Raw genomic sequence first — 20,077 nt, 5'->3', positions numbered from 1 at the left:
TAGGATTGCTCCACTATTTCCTTGTTCAGCTTTAGAGCTTCCTGTGTCATCTGCCAGCCTAATAGGACAATTTGATGCTGATTTATTGTCTGTGAGCAGGCTGACATGTAGGGCTGCAACTAACGATTATTGTCATAATCGATTAGTTGGCCGATTATTGTTTCGATTAATCGATTAATCGGTTAATAACCTTAAAAGTATGGTGTATAATTTAGTTAATATGTAAAGTTTTAAAAAAAGGCAATTTATTCTTAAACATCTCTATGCAGTGGTGAATATAAGTAACCAACTATATGGTTAGGGAGCAAAATATCTAATCCACTCTGAGAATAACAGACAGAAGAGATATTCTGTACATACTATTAGAGGAGATATACTGTATATACTATTAGGAGAGATATACTGTATATACTATTAGAGGAGATATACTGTATATACTATTAAAGGGTGAATCTGGTAAATATCATCAGACTCAGAGATCTATTTTTTATTTAAAAAACAAACAATGTCTTCCCCGACAAATGACAAAAAATGTAATTTTAAGAACGTTTGTTCGATTTTCTAATTGTGTGGTCAAAATCGAATTGTCAAAGGATCTGCGGGAAAAGGTAGTTGAACTGTAAAAAAAAACAGGAAAGGGATATAAAAAGATATCCAAGGAATTGAGAATGCCAATCAGCAGTGTTCAAACTCTAATCAAGAAGTGGAAAATGAGGGTTTCTGTTGAAACCAAACCACGGTCAGGTAGACCAACTAAACTTATTTATATAATTTATTTACAGTAGAGATTATTTGCTCTATTTGTACTATAAAGAGCTCATTTTAGTTTTTTTTAACCCCATTATGTTACTGGCCGATTAATCGATTATGAAAATAGTAATCGATTAATTTCATAATCGATTAGTTGTCGATTAATCGATTAGTTGTTTCAGCCCTACTGACATGAATATTGTATTTAGTTTTATAACTGAATACTATGCATATTACCCCTTCTTGCTTCTATGTAATATAGTTTTTTAAGAGCCTGTCAGGTCTAATGAAATGAAAATGACAGCTCCCTGTAAGAAAATGGGTGTTGTACTTTAGTGCTGAGTCCTATAGTGATGAAGGAGTCAGAGGATGGAACTGCGACACATGGCAGGGGACACAGCCATCTGACACTCCTGGAAGAGTGTCCTAGTACAGTGCATCCAGAAAGTATTTGCAGTGCTTTACTTTCTCCATATTTTGTTATGTTACAGCTTTAATCCAAAATTAAATTAATTATTTTCCTCAAAATTCTGCAAACTATAATGACAACGTGAAAGAAGTTTGAAATCTTTGCAAATATATTAAAAATAAAAACGAAAAAAATCACATAAGTATTCAAAGCCTTTGCCATGACCCTCAAAATTGGGCTCAGGTACATCCTGTTTCCACTGATCATCCTTGAGCTGTTTCTACAACTTTATTGGCGTCCACCTGTGGTAAATTCAGTTGATTGGACATGATTTGGAAGGGCACACACCAGTCAATATAAGGTCCCAAAGTTAACCGTGCATGTCAGAGCACAAGCCATGAAGTCCAAGGAAATGTCTGGAGACCTCCGAGACAGGATTGTATGGAGGCACAGATCTGGGGACAGGTGCCTCAATCATCTGTAAATGGAAGACGTTTGGAACCACCAGGACTCTTCCTAGTGCGGGCTGTCCGGCCAAACTGAGCAATCGGGGCAGAAGGGCCTTAATCAGGGAGGTGACCAAGAACCCAATGGTCACTCTGACAGAGCTCCAGCGTTTCTCTGTGGAGAGAGGAGAACCTTCCAGAACCACAACCATCTCTGCAGCACTCCATCAATCAAGCCTGTATGGAAGAGTGGCCAGGTGGAAGTCACTCCTCCGTAAACGGAACATGACAGCTCGCTTGCAGTTTACCAAATGGCACCTGAAGGTCTTTCTGTTCTGATGAAACAATGATTGAACTCTTTTGCCTGAATAGCAAGTGTCATGTCTGGCGGAAACCAGGCACCGCTTATCACCTCGCCAATACCATCCACACAGTTAAGCATGGTGGTGACAGCTTCATGCTGTAGGGATGTTTTTTAGCGGCAGGAACTGGGAGACTACTCAGGATCGCGGTAAAGATGAAAGCAGCAATATACGGAGACATCCTTGATGAAAACCTGCTTCAGAGCACTCTGGACCTCAAAGCGGGGAGAAGGTTTGTCTTCCAACAGGACAACGACCCTAAGCAGGCAGCCAAGATATCAAAGGATCTGCTACGGGACAACTCCTGTGAATGTCCTTGAGTGGCCCATCCAGAGCTCAGACTTGAACCCGATTGAACATATCTGGAGAGATCTGAAAATGGCTGTGCACCGACGCTCCTCACCCAACATGATGGAGTTTGAGCAGTCCTGCAAAGAATGTGAGAAACTGCCCAAAAATAGGTGTCCCAAGCTTGTAGCATCATACTCAGACTCGAGGCTGTAATTGGTGTCAAAGGTGCTTCACCAAAGTATTGAGCAAAAGCTGTGAATACTTGAGTAAATGTGATTTTTTTTTTTTTTTCATGTTGTCATTATGGGGTATTGTTTGTAGAATTTTGAGGAAAAAAATAAATTTAAACCGTTTTGTAATAAGGCTGTAACATAACAAAATGTGGAAAAAGTGAAGCGCTGTAAATACTTTCTAGATGCACTGTAAATGCTCAAGAGACAGTTTAAGGCTTGCAAGGCTGGAACAGATAGGAAAATAGGATACAAGTGCCACTAGAGAGGTGAGGATTTTACTTCTTTTCTTACAAGGGGCTGCTGCTTTCATTTCTGTTTTTAGACAGGGTCTCTTTAACAAGACCTAGAAAACAATGCAACATGCAGTAATCCTCATAAGCTAGGAATCAGTTGTGCTTTCAGTGATCTATCTCCGTAAATGCTGATTTGGGTTGGATGTTATGGGTTTCTGCACATTACATTTTAAACACAAACCTTTTATATGTTAAGTGTTTTTTTTATGGATATCCTCTTTTGGTACCTGTTTCCCTGATAAGTTAAGTTAAATATGTTTTTTTTCCTTATTAGATGGAAGATTTAAATCTCCCTGAAATAAAGAGGAAGAAGTTGGAAAAGAAGGAGGAAGATAAAAAAGAATTCAAAGACCTATTTGACTCCGACAGTGATTCAGAGGGTGGCAGTGCTGGCTTGTCACTGAAAAAAGGTAATTTATTTCTCTAGGTCTACCTTTGCTACGCTTCCTCCAATGTTGAGGATTGCCATTGCAGCACATTCATGTGTATATATAAACATGTTTCATTAACCACTTCAGCCCCGGAAAGATTTGCCCCCTTCCTGACCAGAGCACTTTTTACAATTTGGCACTGCGTCGCTTTAACTGCTAATTGGGCGGTCATGCAATGCTGTACCCAAACGAAATTTGCACCCTTTTGTTCCCACAAATAGAGCTTTCTTTTGATGGTATTTGATCACCTCTGTGGTTTTTATTTTTTGCGCTATAAACGAAAAAAGACCAAAACTTTTGAAAACAAAAATATTTTCTACTTTTTGTTATAAAAAAAAAAAAATACAATAAACTGAATTTTAGTCCTACATTTAGGCCAAAATGCATTCAGCCACATGTCTCGGGTAAAAAAAAATTCAATAGACGTATATTGGTTTGCGAAAAGTTATAGCGTCTACAAACTAGGGTACATTTTCTGGAATTTACGCAACTTTTAGTTTGACTGCCCATCTCATTTCTTGAGATGCTATAATGGCAGGGCAGTACAACCCCCCCCCAAATGACTCCCATTTTGGAATTTGCTGAGAGGTATTTTGAGCACATATTTTGCTAATATTTAAATTTTTTTTGTCACAAGTGATTGTAAAATGACAAAAAAAATTTACATATAGTTGTCACTGCAATGATATATTGCTCAAACATTGCATGGTTATATGTGAAATTACACCCCAAAATACATTATGCTGAGTACAGGGATACCACATGTGTGAGACTTTTTGGGAGCCTAGATGCGTATAGGAACCCGAAAACCAATCACCGCCTTCAGGCTTTCTAAGGGCGTATAATGGTCATTTCACCCCTCACTACCTATCACAGTTTCGGAGGCCATGATATACCAAGATAGCACAACCCCCCCCCCCCCCCCAAATGACCCCATTTTGGAAAGTAGACACCCCAAGCTATTTGCTGAGAGGCATGTTTAGTCCATGGAATATATTATATTTTGCCACAAGTTTCGGTAAAAAACTATTTTCTCCCCCCCCCCAAAGTTGTCACTAAATGATAAATTGCTCAAACATGCCATGGGCATATGTGAAATGACACCCCAAAAAACCAAGCACCGCTTTCAGGCCTTCTAAAGGCATAAAATTGTGATTAGTGAAGAGTAAAATCACCATTTTACACCCTTAGAAATCCTGAAGGTGGTGATTGGTTTTCGGAGTCCTGTACGCTGTTAGGCTCCCAAAAAGTCTCTGTGTGGTATCCCTGTACTCAGGAGAATCCGGGTGACCACCTTCGCCCTTTAATTCCACAACTGACAAAAAGGGGGGTCTCAACCTGGAAGTGAAGCTCTATATATGAGAACCCTTACTGGAGCTAGTGGACCCCCTAAAGAGCAGGGTCATACAATCAGACAGATTAAGCCCTCTGCAGGGACACGTGGATCCTCCAATATCTCCGATCCTTCGATTGCCTCAGATGGTTGGTGGAGAATTTGCCAAATGCGATGATATACACATCAGATGGATGTTCACAATCTGGAAAAAAACACACTCGGGCTTAAAGCCACGAGAGAGCAAACAGAGAGGGACTCCGATCGTGTAGTAGATTAAAAACCATAAAGCTTTAATGCTAAATAAAACGAGCAGGAGCTCGCAAAAAGACATGTACAAATGGGTTACATAAAAAGCCGGATATCTAAAAACAAACACACAGAACACCCGTGTGCCGGGGTCACATGTGGCGTGATTGCGCCAGCACAACGCACCGCCCTACATGTTTCGCAATACCTTGCGTTTTCCAGATTGTGAACATCCATCTGATGTGTATATCATCGCATTTGGCAAATTCTCCACCAACCATCTGAGGCAATTGAAGGATCGGAGATATCGGAGGATCTACGTGTCCCTGCAGAGGGCTTAATCTGTCTGATTGTATGACCCTGCTCTTTAGGGGGTCCACCAGCTCCGGTAAGGGTTCTCATATATAGAGCTTCACTTCCAGGTTGAGACCCCACTTTTTGTCAGTTGTGGAATTAAAGGGCGAAGATGGTCACCCGGAATACCTACCTGTTGTGGTCTTCATTGCCCAAATTTACCCATTCCTCCACACACTTATCAATTGTGTACACAATTTTAAAGGACACTATTTTTTGCTCTATTGGTGTATATGGACACTCATTCTATTTTCATATTTGTATTTTTTATGCACTATTGATGCATATGGTCACTTATTTTCAATATTCAGTGTATTTATTGCATATGTTTGTACTATTCGATTGATTTATTTTGTTTGTTTCACTTCCACTAGGTCTCTTATAAGAGATTTTTTTTAGCGCAACTTTATTTACAAATGTACACTAGCACCATTAGATATTAGATGGTTTTTGTTGCTTTATTTTATTCTAAGCACGGTATTCTCTTATTTTTATAATTACTCAGGAGAAGCAGCAGAATGTATTTTGGGGTGCAATTCCACATATACCCATGTCATGTGTGAGCAATACATAATTTAGTGACAACTCAACATGGCTCTCAGCAAATAGCTTGGGGTGTCTACTTTCCAAAAAGGGCTCATTTGGGGGGGGGGGGGGGGGTTGAACTGTCCTGGCATTTTATGCACAACATTTAGAAGCTTATGTCACACATCACCCACTTTTCTAACCACTTGAAAACAAAGCCCTTTCTGACACTTTATATGAAAAACATTTTTGTTTTTTTGTTGCTTTTTTTTTTTTTGCTAGAAAATTACTTTGAACCCCCAAACATTATATATTTTTTTTAAAGCAAAGGCCCTACAGATTAAAATGGTGGGTGTTGCAATTTTCTTTTTCACACAGTATGTGCACAGCGTTTTTCGAACGCAATTTTTTTGGAAGAAAAACACTTTTGAATTTTAATGCACTAAAACACACCGGGGAGGGGGTGTGAAAATTCCCTCCCACTGCTTGTAAAAGCAGTCTAGTGGCACTAAATTAGCCGCTAGGAGTGCTTTTAAATGAAAGCCGACCGCTGGCTTAAAAGAGTGATAACAAGATGATACCTAAACCTGCAGGCATAATTCTGGTATAACCACTCAAAGTCCATCAACATACCAGTACGTTGCTGGTCCTTGTTGGGCATATATTGTAATGTTGTTTTTTTTTGCCATGTTGGCTGAAAAAAGATTGATCGATGGGTATGCCCACCATTAAACTACCACCCTGCATCCACCCACTTCTAATGATGGACATACATGCACTGTTTCTTTTTAACCCATGGTGGTGAAATCACCTTCTACAGTGCTAGAGTCGCTGATTTACTTATCGTTTTGAGCAAACACTGTTACTGTCAAGATAAATCAGTGCTGCAGCTGAATGGCGTACCTGAAAAGCAAACAATGGTAACAATAAAACATTAACTCAATAAAACATTATTTTTATTGCAATCTGTGCAAAAAAAAAAAAAAAGTAAAAAATATATGCCGAAGCATGGGGGCAGTCTGCCCCTAATTTTAGGGGCAAATCGCCCCTCCACCCCTGCCCCCATGCTTCGGCATATATGCTTGTTTTTTCAATTGTGGTAGTGAAATCACCTCCTACAGCGCTGGAGTCGCTGATTTACGCATTGTGAGAGCAAACGCTGTTGCTGTCAAGATTGAAAAATCAGTGCTACAGCTGAATGGCGTACCTACAAAGAAAAAAATGATTAACAATAAAACACAGTAAACAGTAAAGTAGAAAAGAATTACATACCTGTAAAGCAAACATGATAAAACATAGTAACATTAAAACATTGTAGTTAAGCATAAAATACAGTAAAACAGAGCAGAACAATAGAGAGAAGATTAAGGAAATAACTGTTTTTGGATTTTTTATTTTCTATATTTTTTTACTTTTTTTTTGTAATTGTAAAGGTTCCAGGGTTTCTAAAATGCGATGGCATTTTTGGAGACCCTGTGAAAGTGTTCCCTAGGATTGTGCTGTGCTGTACCCTACACTAATACTCCACTAGTGTGTGGTAGCGTTGGAAACATTCACCGATGCATAGACGAGGTTTGTCAGGACAGGAGGGACACTAAAAGCAAGTGTCACGCCTGTATCAGTGTTTCCTACAGACATGACATCGTTGGGTAGGGGTACCACGGAGGACATGCAGAAAATGCCACTCATGCTGCCAGCTCACTGCATTTGCGTTGGAAGTTGGGGCACAGCACCATCTGGAAACAGAAGGGCTGTGATGACCTCTTCCTGGAATTTAAGGAAGGATCCAGTTCATCCTGACGCTTTGTATAGCACATAAGCGTTCAGCAGAGCCAGTTGAAATAGGTATACAGACACTTTTTTTGTACCAGCGTCTGGCTCTACAGGCAATTAAGTACGGCGCCATCAACTGGTCGTTGAGATCCACCCCCGCATATTAAGGTTGTATTCGAGGACACGGGGGTTTCTCCACAGCACCAGTCATCGTTGGAATCTGGACTGTCGTATCTGCATGAAGGGAGGACAGAACGAAAACATTCCGTGAATCCCTCCACTCCACTTGACTGCAAGCAAATTATTACATCAAGCAGTCTCTCTCCCCCAGTCTAAGTCAGGACTCTACAAACCGCTGGGGTAAGCCCCAGCGATTAGATTGCATGGTGCCACATGGGTCAATTCCACAATCAAAAAGGTGACTAAAAAGTGGCACGCTTATGTAATAATTGTCCATGTACAAGTGGTACCCCTTTCTGAATAAGGGTGACACCAAATACCAAACAATCTTGCCAGTGCTCCCTATGTAGTCTGGGCAGTTCTCGGGCTCCACGTGACTAGCTTTTCCTTCGTAAACCATAAAAAGTTATATGTATAGTCTGTCGGCCGGTCACAGATCTCTTATACAACTTGACCCCCACGCTTGATGGGAAGATAGTGTTTGAAAGATCAGAAAAGAGGTCAGAAAACGTAATCTGGGACTCAACGCAGACATTTTGATCGGAAATAAACAAGGCTGCAAACTGTTGGTGGAAGTGGTTTACGAGGGGCCAAATTTTGTAGAGCCGATCAAATTCAGGGTCACCCCGAGGACGACAGAGTTCATTGTCGTTGAAGTGCATACACCGCAAGATCTGCTCATATCTAGCCCTGGTCATGGATGCAGAGAACACGGCATATGGTGAATTGGGTCAGTGTACCAATATGACCACAACTCACTCTTTTTCGTTATGCCCATGAGGAGGGATAGGCTCAGAAAGGTCTTAAATTCTGAAACCGTAATAGGTTTCCAATCTTTGGCAAGGGTCAACTGGGGATTAGCGGCGATTAATTGACCAGCATACAAATTGCTTTGGTCCACAATAGATCTATAGAGATTTTCCGTGATTGAACAGCGAATAAGAATCAAGTAATGTAAAATCAACTGTTTCCACCTGAATTCCGGGTTGGCCAGTGAATGGGGGAATTTACGGGTGCTGCAGAAGTGGTGGGCTCCCAATTAGGATGAGCAAATGCAGCGGGAAAGGCACTATGGGCTCGACGGGCCTGTGTTTGTCTTCTTGGTGGCTGCGAGACACTACTTGTGCTAGCTACCGCACCAGCTTGGACTGCACTTATGGGACTCGCCACGTCACTGTGTGATACTGCGGTGCTGGTTTGACTACGACCAGGGTGTACTAGGCTGCTGGTGCTTGCCAATTAACTAGAAAGATGAGCGGCACTAGTACTTGCTCTCTGCTCCATTTGAGAGCCCTGCGGTTCTTGAACCTCAACAACAGAAGAACGACGGGGTCGGGTACGCCTGACCTTAGCAGGGACCACTACTCCGTCCTCAGAGCTATCTGTCGGTGTGCCGATGCTGTCTACTGGTTCGTGTTCTGAGCCTAAATCTGACAGATGAGATACTTCCTCTTCAATCTTATCGGTCATGCTCAGAAACGTGTAGGCCTCTTCACTAGTGTACCTTCGATTGGATATTGTGGCCTCTAAATTTACTGGTACAACTAGTGCGACTCACAGGCAAAAAGCGCACCTGATTGTCAGAGCCTGCTTCAATCGCTACCAAAAAAACTGTTGGCATTCGCAGGGATCAGGCCTGACTCTGCAAACGCTACAGTTATGTTTTTTTTCCAAAGTGACAGTGATCGTTTGATACTGCACTTGGGTGGGCTGGGCTGAGCAGAGGGGCTAAACGCAGGTGCTAGCAGGTATCTGGGCTGATCCCGCTAACATAGTTCTGATCAGATCAAAGATATTGATCCGTTCAGACACTATACTACTAAGGGAGGTGTATGGTGCGTGCGTGGGTGTTGGCGCTACTGGCACTGATCTGACACTGCCTGGGGCTGACGCTAAAACTGATGTCACCCCCTGGGCGATCAGAGGGTTAAACCTTTATTAGGTAATATATGGCGGGTGCCCTGATGCTATAAAAAAAAAAACTAACCAGCGTCACCCGTGACACTAACATGGTGATCACTGGTGACAGGGGGAAAGGGTTAACTGGGGGTGATCGAGGGTTAAAACCTTTATTCGATTTATATATGGGGGTACCCTGATGCTATAAAAGACTGACAGTGAAACTAACTGGCTAACCCGTGACACTAATACAGCAATCAAAATATAGATCTATACACCATATTAGTGACACTGGTGACGGCGGGTGAAAGGGTTAACTGGGGGGGGGGGCGATTAAGGGGTTAAACCTTGGTGGGTACCCTGGACCTAACGGGCCTACTACTAACTGCCCTAACACTTACTAGTATCACAAATTACACCAATGCAGTGATCGGTGAAAATTCAGAAAACTGCAATTGGTGACACAGTGACAGGGAGTGAAGGGGTTTAACTGGGGGGGGGGGGGGGGGCGATCGGGGGGTGATAAGTGTGCCTACGTATACTGGTGTTAGTGTAGTGCAACTCACGGTTAAATGTCCTCTCTCTGGAACCGAAAAGAGTTCAACGAGGGGAGATGACATCATTTCCTCTGCCTGTGTTTACACTTACATGCAGAGGACAGTCTCTTATTCTCCAGAACTGATCACCAGGTCCAGGCCAATGATTTCATTGGCCTGGGCCTGGAGACTGATCGGTTCTGAAGCGAATCCGATCGTCACGGGTGCACACGCGCGCCCCCGGCTTATACCTACGGCGCTTTGCCCAGGAGAGCCGACCTGCCGCAGTATAATGGCGGCGGCTGGTCGGCTACTGGTTAAAGGCTATGTTCATTTTTGGAGCATTTTACACAATAAAACTATATTTTGGGTGTAACATGCGTCGGCACTTCTTCTCATGCCCCCAATTTCTCCCCATGACAGCGGGTGTTCCTTTCTACCACCCCCGATGACATGTTCAAAATTGGCGCTGCTACACACAGCCACATCATTCAGCAATCTGTGAATGAAGACACTTCAAGTCCTGTTTGCCACCTTGGCTGGTGAGCGCCCTCGTAGTTCATTGACACTTCATCTAGGTTGCAGGATATGTCTGCGAAAGCCTGAAATTACACCTCACGATCCATTGATCATATGTGTAAGGCTCCTGGGGTAAAAAATAATAAATTAACATTTTCTTCTGCAAAAATATGTGCATTTATTCGTTTTTTCCTCAATGATGAACTTAAATTTTAAATGGATGTTACCTTGCAAATTCAGGTCAGTGACAATATCGCCTAATAGTTTACCACCCCAGCAAGGTATACTCCCCTATCCACACTCCCTTCCTGCTGCAGGAGTACAACCAAGTGTTAGAGCCTATCCAGTTGTGAGAGCATCTGGATGCTCAAGAATCCGCATACTCCCCCATATCTGGAAGTCCTGTTCTGTTAGAACAACAGAGCCCTTTGTAGTGTAATAGGCTGCTTCACTAGCCAGTGTGAATAGGAAGTGGACAGACAAGCTCCTTCACAATCATGTGCAAAAGCTTTGCTTGGTCAGAACAACCCAACATTCATGCATAAAGGGGACAATGAAATCTGTGTGCCTGCAATTTTTACCTGTCAGCAGTTTTTTTTTTTTTTTTTTTAATTTATGAAGTGACAGTCATTTTTAACATTCTATTTTTCTTTCGTTCTTTTTTTTTTTTTTTTTTTTTTTTTTTGCACTAGCCTTCCCATGGCTGATACTTGCAGCATTCCTGACTTCTGATATGACACTTTAATACAAAGAAACTTAGTCCCTAAAGAAGTAGAGAGCTGCAGAAAAACCAGTAGCACCTCACTCTGAATTGTGGCTGTACAACCTCAAAAACGGTTTATTCCAGATTTTTAAGCCCCTTCTAGGGATGGTGGTAAAATCTGGGAGAACCATCAAGCAATTTAGGTTGCATGAATTTTGTTATCCTTTGGGTATTCTGGTTAGTTTATGGGTTTTAGGGCAATTGTGTAACACTTTAACCACTTCAGAGATTCAGCTTAAGAAAAATCACAATTTTTTTTTTTCCTCCACTTGCAATATTGATGGGAAAACACTTGTTTTTTGGCAGGGGCAGTGAAATACAAAAACATTTTGCCAGTTTTCTAAAACCTGCTGGTAATTACTGCAACAGTCTGTCCTCGCTATTTGGGGTTGATGAGTCTTTAATTAGCCCTAAAGGAAAGCAGTTTGGGCTGCATATTCTTTAATGCTTATTATTGCAGTCTTCCTAGGCATTTGGACCTTAATCGCAAAAGCAATTAAGTCACCAGTGAGCACAGTGCTTATAGGTAACTTAGCTTAGGGGCTCTACTGAACCCTGATTAAAGCATCAGCTTGGCGGTGCAGCTTACAGTTACATGTTTACCTCTCTTATTCAAAGGTTGTTTCAACAACTTAAAAATAGGAAGTTTTTGCGATGTGAGACACAAGTTACCCTTCAAATGTTTGTATATACAGGTTTTCCTTCTAATTGTGTACGTGTGACACCTGTATGGGAGCATTTCCTGCAGTAACCCATCGACCTGCTTGTATAGTCAGGTGTCTTCAGACTTGTATTCAGCTTTAGTGATCCATTTGTTTTATTTAAAATGTATGTATAGCAATATTTTTTTTTTATATTTTAAACAGTGCAGGGAAGGATTAGATGCCCTGATATTTTTTTTATTACGGTCTCTGCTAGGTGGACTTACCCTCTCCATTCTTTTTTTTTTTTTTTTTTTTTTTAAGAAATCTTTTTGTTAGAATTTTCCATAAAATATACAAAAAATACTCGGGAAGTATTGCCCACACAGGGGTGTATCAACCCAAATAAACAGAAAAAAGGTACCCAGTACCACAGTATCAATACCAAAACAAAAATCAAAGCATCAAAACAAGGTACAACTTGTGGCTTATACTGAATAAGGTGATTAACAATATACCAGGCCCATTTAACAGGTATTGCTCCCTGGAGACTATAGTGATCATAGGAGTGGGCTTTCTACCCAAAGTTGGGTGGCCGAAGGTAACATAAAAAAACAGGGATCAAGGTCATACAGAATACGGCATTGAAGCAGTAGAGGCACTTTATATCCACCTCGCCCAGACCCGATCTATTTTCTTTTTATCAGCCCCTGATGACATGTGTATCTTTAATAGAGAGGTAGGGCGGAATTCACAAAGTGTTGCCAGTACTGGACTGAGGGAGGTGAGGACTTTCTCAAAGGTTGAGTAATCACCTTTCTGGCATAAAATAACAGTAACCTGAAGAAAAGACTTCTTCGTTGTAGTAGAAACACGAGCATCAACTAGGCACAACAAACACATTTTAGGTGAAGGGTAAAGGAAGTGTCAGCCACTACATTAATCATATTAACAAATGCTCCCCAATACTGGGAGATTGCTGGACAGTCCCAAAAAGGATGCAGGAAGTTCCCAATCTGGAGAGTACATCTCCAACAGGGTGGAGAGTACATCTCCAATAGGGATGAGCCGAACCCCTCCCTGTTCGGTTCGCATTAAAGGCTTATATGCAAGTTATTGTCGTAAAAAGTGTTTGGGGACCTGGGTCCTGCCCCAGGGGACATGTATCAATGCAAAAAAAAGTTTTAAAAACAGACATTTTTCGGGAGCAGTGATTTTATTAATGCTTAAAGTGAAACAATAAAAGTGAAATATTCCTTTAAATTTCGTACCTGGGGGGTGTCTATAGTATGCCTGTAAAGTGGCGCATGTTTCCCGTGTTTAGAACAGTCCAAAGGGAAAATGACATTTCTAAATGAAAAAAAGTAATTTAAAACTGCTTGCGGCTATAATGACGTTTTTAAAACCATTTTTTGCATTGATACATGTCCCCTGGGGCAGGACCCAGGGCCCCAAACACTTTTTATGACAATACCATGCATATAAGCCTTAAAATTTAGCACTTTTGATTTCTCCCATAGACTTTTAAAGGGTGTTCCGCGGCTTTCGAATTTGCCGCGAACACCCCAAATTGTTCACTATTCGGCGAACACCCGATGTTGGAGTCGAACTTACGTTCGACTCCAACATCGGGCTCATCCCTTAATTTCCAACAGGCTGGAGAGTAAGTGGAGTTTGCGAAGTAGGCCTAGTGTAGAATTTTAAGTTGAACAAGTGTGTCTCTAATAGAAACAAGACATTTAAAGGGGGAGTTCCCTGAACCCTCATCCTCAAGATCCAGTATATCACTTAACCATTTCTGTCTGAGGGAAGACAGATCAGGGAGGGACACCAGGAGGAGATCATTATATGTTGTTAATGTTGGTTTTTCCAAATCTTTAGACTTAAGTAACGTTTCAAGTTCAGAACAAACCATATCTAATTGTCAAGAAGCAAATTGGCAACCAAAGGCATGAGAGATCTGCAGGTACCTGAAGTAGTAATGAAGTGGCCCAGCCCGGAGGATCTGGTAGAGCATAGAAGTGAGTTAAAGAGGGGTCGTTCCACAACAGGGTGTGTGGGGAGAGCGCGGTACCAGGTTACCATTCGCAACCAAGGCCCTGCTTCCGAGTTCACAAGATGCGAACTATGGAGGGGGTTAGAGGATAAGTTCACCTTTGGGAACGTTATGTGTTCCACCCATTTTTAGGGTGGAACATGTAACATGTTGCCGCTCCCGCAGCCTATCCCCGATCCCCCTTGTTGTTGTTACAGCGGGCCAGGAATTTTCTCCCCGCACTTGCTGTCGCAATTTGAAAAGTACGGAGCCCCGCCCACACGGCCACGTCATTCATTCATAGAGTTCAGTGAATTAACGAATTACAAGAACCAACAGCATTTGCAGCTGATAGCTTGTAGTTCTCAATGAACTACCAGGGTGCTGGTGAGCACGCCAGTAGTTGATTCCTCCTGTCATTTCAGTGACTGCCTGCCCTTATAAAGTATGGGCAGACAGCTACACAGACAGTATGCAGGAGCCTGAGATTGCACCTGCGATCAGCATGCAATACAGGCTCCTAAAAAAAAAAAAAAAAAACGGTAAATGCACATTTTTTTTTGCACTTTTTTTTTTTTTTTTTTAGAAAGGTGAACATATATCCTTAAGTGATGGGGGCTTTGGTCCACTATGTAGTAATAGTTTTAAAGCTTCCAGTGGCTGAAAAATTGCAGCCTCTATGACTGGAGGGGTTGGAAGTATCTGGACCTAGCCACCAATATGCTGTCACCAATTGTGTGGCAATATAATATTTGTGGCAGTCTGGCATAGTTGGCCCCCGTTGTAGGGTAGCTCGTATGAGTGTGGGCAATTTGTATATCTTGGAGTGAGGCCACCCTAATGGAAGGAAGATAGCGCTTGGTTTAGGTGGGTAATGAGTGATTGAAGAATTGCAGAACGGGTATGAAAGTTTAGGTAAAAATTTTTTTAACAAGATTAATAAGGTCCAGAAGAGATAACTGATTTCTCCATGCCTTTATATTAGTCTTACCCCCCCCCAGGACAGGTAACACGGGGGTGATATAATCAGAATTATTCATAGGTATAACCCCTAAGTATTTAAATTGGGATACCCACTGTAGTGGAAGATCAGACAAGGCTATAGAGCAGTGGTTCTCAACCTTCCAGTACCGTGACCCCTTGATAAAATTTTGCCAAGTTGTGGGGACCCCTAACAGTAAAATTATTCTCGCTTTATTTCTCTTTTACATCTCTCTATCCTAATTTCTTGTTTTTTTCCCCATCCCTCTCTCTAGCCATCTTTCTTGTTCTTTCTCTTATTCTTTCTTCCCCCTTTTCATTTGTTCCTCCCCCTCTTTTCATCTCCCCTCCATGTATTCTCTATTTTTATTCCTTCTCTTACTCCTTAGTGGGGGGTGTGGGGAATGGGATAAGTGGCAGTGCTGGTGGGGAGTTCTGATCAGCCAACTTAGGTGCTCTTGATCAAGGTCATCTGCTGATCCGAGAACTATAGTGAGGACTTTTAATGGCAACTATAATCACAGGTAGTGTTACTCACTGTGTCTCCAGCTCTGTGGTGTCTTGCAGCAGTGACACCTATGCCAAAATCAGGAGATAGGGTCTCCTTCAGCTCCTCCCACTTCACATTCCTCACCAGTTAGCTAACCTCTAGTCTCTGCCCCCCAGCCATGCCGTGAACTGAATGGGCGGCTGCAAAGAGGCTGAGTGGGCAGCTGCGGGCTCCGAGAACAGCCCTGCTGGGCAGCCGTGAAAAGGCTGGGAGAGCGAGCGGGCTTCAGGAACAGCCCATGACTCGGTGACCCCTGGCAAATCATCATTCGACCCCTGAGGGGGTCCCGACCCCCAGGTTGAGAACCACTGCTATAGAGGAAGCTTCAGAGTGTATTGGAAATAAGAGGTATTTTCTCCAGTTTACCTTGATCCAAGTTACTGCTGAAAAGGCATTTAGAACCTGAAGTGCTCTTTACAAGGAGGGGTCTGCATTTTTTAACAATAAAAGGAGGTCGCCTGCATGCAGGGCTACTCTCTCCTTCATCCGGAAGACCCCTAATATTGGGAGGAAACCAAGCCACTGACTCCATTACAATGGCAAAAAGGGCTTGGGATGGAGGGTGAGCAGCCCTGCCAGGTTCCTCTAATTAGCGGGAACAGGGCAGAAAGGCCACCTCAAAGTTGTATAGATGCAACCGGATAGCTGTAGATGGTGAGTAGCCTTTGTATGAATCTAAGAGGAAGACATATCCTTCTCAAAACCTCCCAGAGATCAGGCCATTCTATCATATCAAATGCTTTCCCTATATTGAGGGAGGTGACAACTCCACTTTCCCAGTTAGCATGCTGTGCTTGTATATTCATGAATAGTCTGCGGATATTAATATCTATGGCATTATGTGATATGAAGCCCATTTGATCTGCGTCAATAAGGCTACAGATGACTTGACTAAGTCGATTGATAAGCAGCTTAGTTAGGATTTTTAGTCACGGTTTAAAAGGGTGATGGGTCTATAAGTTGTGCATAATTTGGGATCTCTAGGGGGTTTGTGAATAATAACAATATGTGCTTCCTGCATGCAGTGAGGAAGAGAGTCATCCTCCAAACAGCGAGTGTATAAGGAATTTGGGAGCTAAGGCCCCTGCATGTGTCTTTAAAAAAAAAAAAAAATCCGGGCCTGGAGCCTTTCCATTAGAGAACGAGTAAATGGCTGCGAGGGCCTCCTTGGCAGAGAAAGGTTTCACTAATGGGTCGGTTTCATGATCAGCAAGTCAATCTAGTGCTACAGGGTCAAGAAGAGTGTGCAGGTTAGTGAAGTCAATGTCTGGGGGGAGAGAGGAGGAATAAAGTTTCTGGTAGTGAAGTGGTTAAAACTTCTGTTTTTATTGAAACTGAAAACATCTTGACAAACTGTTTGCTCCCCCATAATGATTATTAGCCTTGTGTTTGTTAATAAGGATTTGTGCAGAAGTGGTCCTTTCTCACTGTGGATCTAGCAGTGTCCCGCCTTAACAGGGTGTTTGATATTCTAGTAGATGTGACCTTACTGATAAGTGGTTAGAAGCCCTTTATAGAGTTCTGTTCTCACCGATGGGCTCACTTCTCCATCTAATTCTAGCTCTGACTTTGCCAGACTGCGTTTGACTGGTCAAAATTCCTTAAAAGCGATCTTGCTGCTGCTGAGGTTGTCCCCTTGAATATAGAACATGTGGAGCAGATGGCCATAGCATTAAATTTCAGCTGTGGTTGTTTGCTAAGAGCCACCCATCTCATTTCTTTTAGTTGTCTCATGTCATTTATTATAGAACAAGGGGCATATTCTAATACCAACTATATCCTTATAGGCTGTACCAACATCCCCTACATAAATCAATCAAAGATAAGTGAATCAGCATATTGTGAGTTCTATTGAGATTTTATAGGAACATAACTTCTCATAAAAGCAGCAAATTATATTGACTCCATTTCATCTAATGTAAACAACATTAGATTTGTATGGTCTTGGAGAGAGAGTTTCTCTTCAGACGTCCTGAAAAGTTGCTCCTAAAGCTCCTGAAAGCATCAAAGATGCTACAGGTGGCAATAGCACTGATTTTCCCCAGTGGAAGAAGCCTGAGGAACACACTGCAAAGTCTTCTCCCTCTCTGTCAAAATAATTATGTAAAGGCTAAGTAAAAAAAAAAAAGTTTATACTTATCTACACTTAGTTACTTAACTACACAGCTTCAGGTGTAAGTTCTTACGCAGTGCTTTGAGCTGCAGGCATTCCTACCCCTCAGTTGGACTACTTTTCAACACCTTGAAGGCTTAAGACTTCCTGTGTCTCTCAATAGTTGAGAGAGAAAATAAGTTATTTATACTTACCGTTTCTTGGAGTCCACTGACGGACACAAATCTCACTCGTATGTTTTTGGTACTGCTTTGCTACAAAACTGAGACATGTTGGAAGTTTGAGGATTTGCCCTTGGCTGTTCTACAGTTTTTTGTTTGCCAAGGTCAGATTCTTCTGTAGGTGGCAGTAAAACCGAAAGGTTTAAGATTTCCTTTGTCCTTCACAGGACTCCCAAGAAAAGGTTTTTATGGCGTGTACAAAAATTGTATATTCTCCCTCCCTTATCTCCTCCTGCCCTTCTCATTCTACTTTTAGACCACTTGCCCACACTCAGTGGATTGCGCTCATCAATAAAACCCTTTCCTTTTCCACTCAGATTTGTAATTTCTGCTAATGGACTCTGTAATTATGCCACTTTGAAGGGTGAGCTTAGTGTTCCCTGAGAAAAGAGTTAAGCTGCCTCCAGGTTTTTCTTCATAGATGATGGTGGGGGTTGTCTCCTTCTCCCATCTGGTTGGATAAATGCAGAACTGGGACCTCTGACGACTAAATATTAGCCCCCCCATGCATGCCAACCTCCGCCTACTTGCCAAAAATCTGTTACTAATTCAGTCCGTAGGTCTCACACAGGCCTTTGTGACCGCAGGTGGACCTTCCCTTTGTAGCTTATGGCTCCTCTGGGGGATGAGATGTAATTTAAAGCATGTGTCTGAATAGGGCTTGGCCAGAGCAAGCTGCAGAGATGATGAGTTAGTTTATTACACATACGTTTTCAGTGCCTAAAAGGTGAGCTTCACACAGAAGCGCAGGCCACAGCAGAGCTCAATATTGCAAGCATTGGGCTGTGTTTATTGAATGCTTTAACAGATATAGGGGTTGTGCCCGATTTTTTTAATTTTTTTTTTTCTCCCAGGGTGAATCGTTCTTTTAGTACTGTTGGACTTTAAATTCTGTTCAAAGCCAAGTTTGTTTTATTGATAAAGTAGCAATAGTTCTAAAGCCTGAAGGTTTTTTTACCTTCATGCATTTATTGCACCTTCAGTGTGTTTTTTACCTTCATGCATTTATCACACCTTAAGTGTGCAGCTGCCCATTATACTCACCTAAGCCTGATCCTGATCCAGCGATGTGCACGAGAGCAGAAGCTCTCCTGGGTCTATGTCTCCTCATTGGTTGAGACACAGCAGCAGGAGCCATTGAAGCTGGTTGACGTTAACCTTCAACCTGAGCCTGTCCCCTAACAATATCCTTATATTTATATAAAACCTCTGAATGTAAAAGAATGTATTCTAAAAGGGGTAGTAAACCGCCAGCTTTTTTTTTGGAAACCTGCAAGCCAAAGTTATAAACGTGCTAGTATGCATCGCAAACTAGCACATTATGTGAAACTTTCCTTAAGACGAAGTCCTCCAGTGGTGAGCTGTCACCACGGACAGGGCTTCCATCTTCATCCGGTTTTCCTGCCGGGTTGGCGGGCTTCGGTCCTTTGATTAGACAAGCCGCAATGACGTCACTCTCGTGCATGTGCGCTGGAGCCTCTGTTCACAGCACACAGTATGCCGTTCCTTCAGAGTGCATGCGCCAGTGACGTCACTGGCAGCTGCACAAGTAAATATCTCATAAACGGTGTATGTTTAGGGGATATTTACTGTACCTATAGGTAAGCCTTATAATTATAATAAAGCCTATCATTACGTTTTTACACTATGGAAGCCACCTTCCTTCTTTTTTTTTTTTATTCCCCACACTGGACACTGTGAATTGTGAGATGGGATTCTGATTGCTGCCCAGGAAGAGAGAGGAATATATCTGATGATTGCTGGGAGAGATTTGGCTTGTTTGCTGGTTTATAATTTTACCAGCATATGTATCCTGGTGAGTTCAATTTAGTGAGAGTGGTGAAGGATTCACGCTGTGGTGAAGCACCTTTTGGGGATTTTTGTGAAGAGCTTTTTAGCACTGAGGATATTTTAGGTTGATGTGCAGCCCAATGAGCACAGTGGCCTCCATCATCCATAAATAGAAGAAGTGTGGAAACGCCAAGACTCCTAGAACGGGACGCCCGGCCAAACTGTGTTTGGAGGGGAAAAGGGCCTTGTTGACCAAGAACCCGATGGTCACTCTGACAGAGCTCCAGCTGTGGAGAGAGGAGAACCTTCCAGAAAAACAACCATCTCTGCAGCACTCCACCAATCAGGCTTGAATGGTAGAGTGGCCAGACGGAAGCCACTCCTCAGTAAAAAGCACAT

General features: G+C 42.3%; 1 protein-coding gene across 1 annotated transcript in view; it reads left to right on the top strand.

The window, feature by feature from the left end:
• The window catches only part of NOC2L (NOC2 like nucleolar associated transcriptional repressor), a 221,289-nt gene that overhangs the window by 187,885 nt on the left and 13,327 nt on the right, over positions 1-20,077 (top strand). The window contains exon 17 of the mRNA XM_073603046.1: positions 3,059-3,194. Coding sequence (XP_073459147.1) covers positions 3,059-3,194 — 136 coding nt within the window. The remainder of the gene's footprint in view (positions 1-3,058; positions 3,195-20,077) is intronic.

The sequence above is a fragment of the Aquarana catesbeiana genome, linkage group LG10 (genome assembly GCF_042186555.1).
Source record: "Aquarana catesbeiana isolate 2022-GZ linkage group LG10, ASM4218655v1, whole genome shotgun sequence".
Lineage (NCBI taxonomy): Eukaryota > Metazoa > Chordata > Amphibia > Anura > Ranidae > Aquarana > Aquarana catesbeiana.
This window is presented reverse-complemented; position numbering and strand designations above follow the sequence as displayed.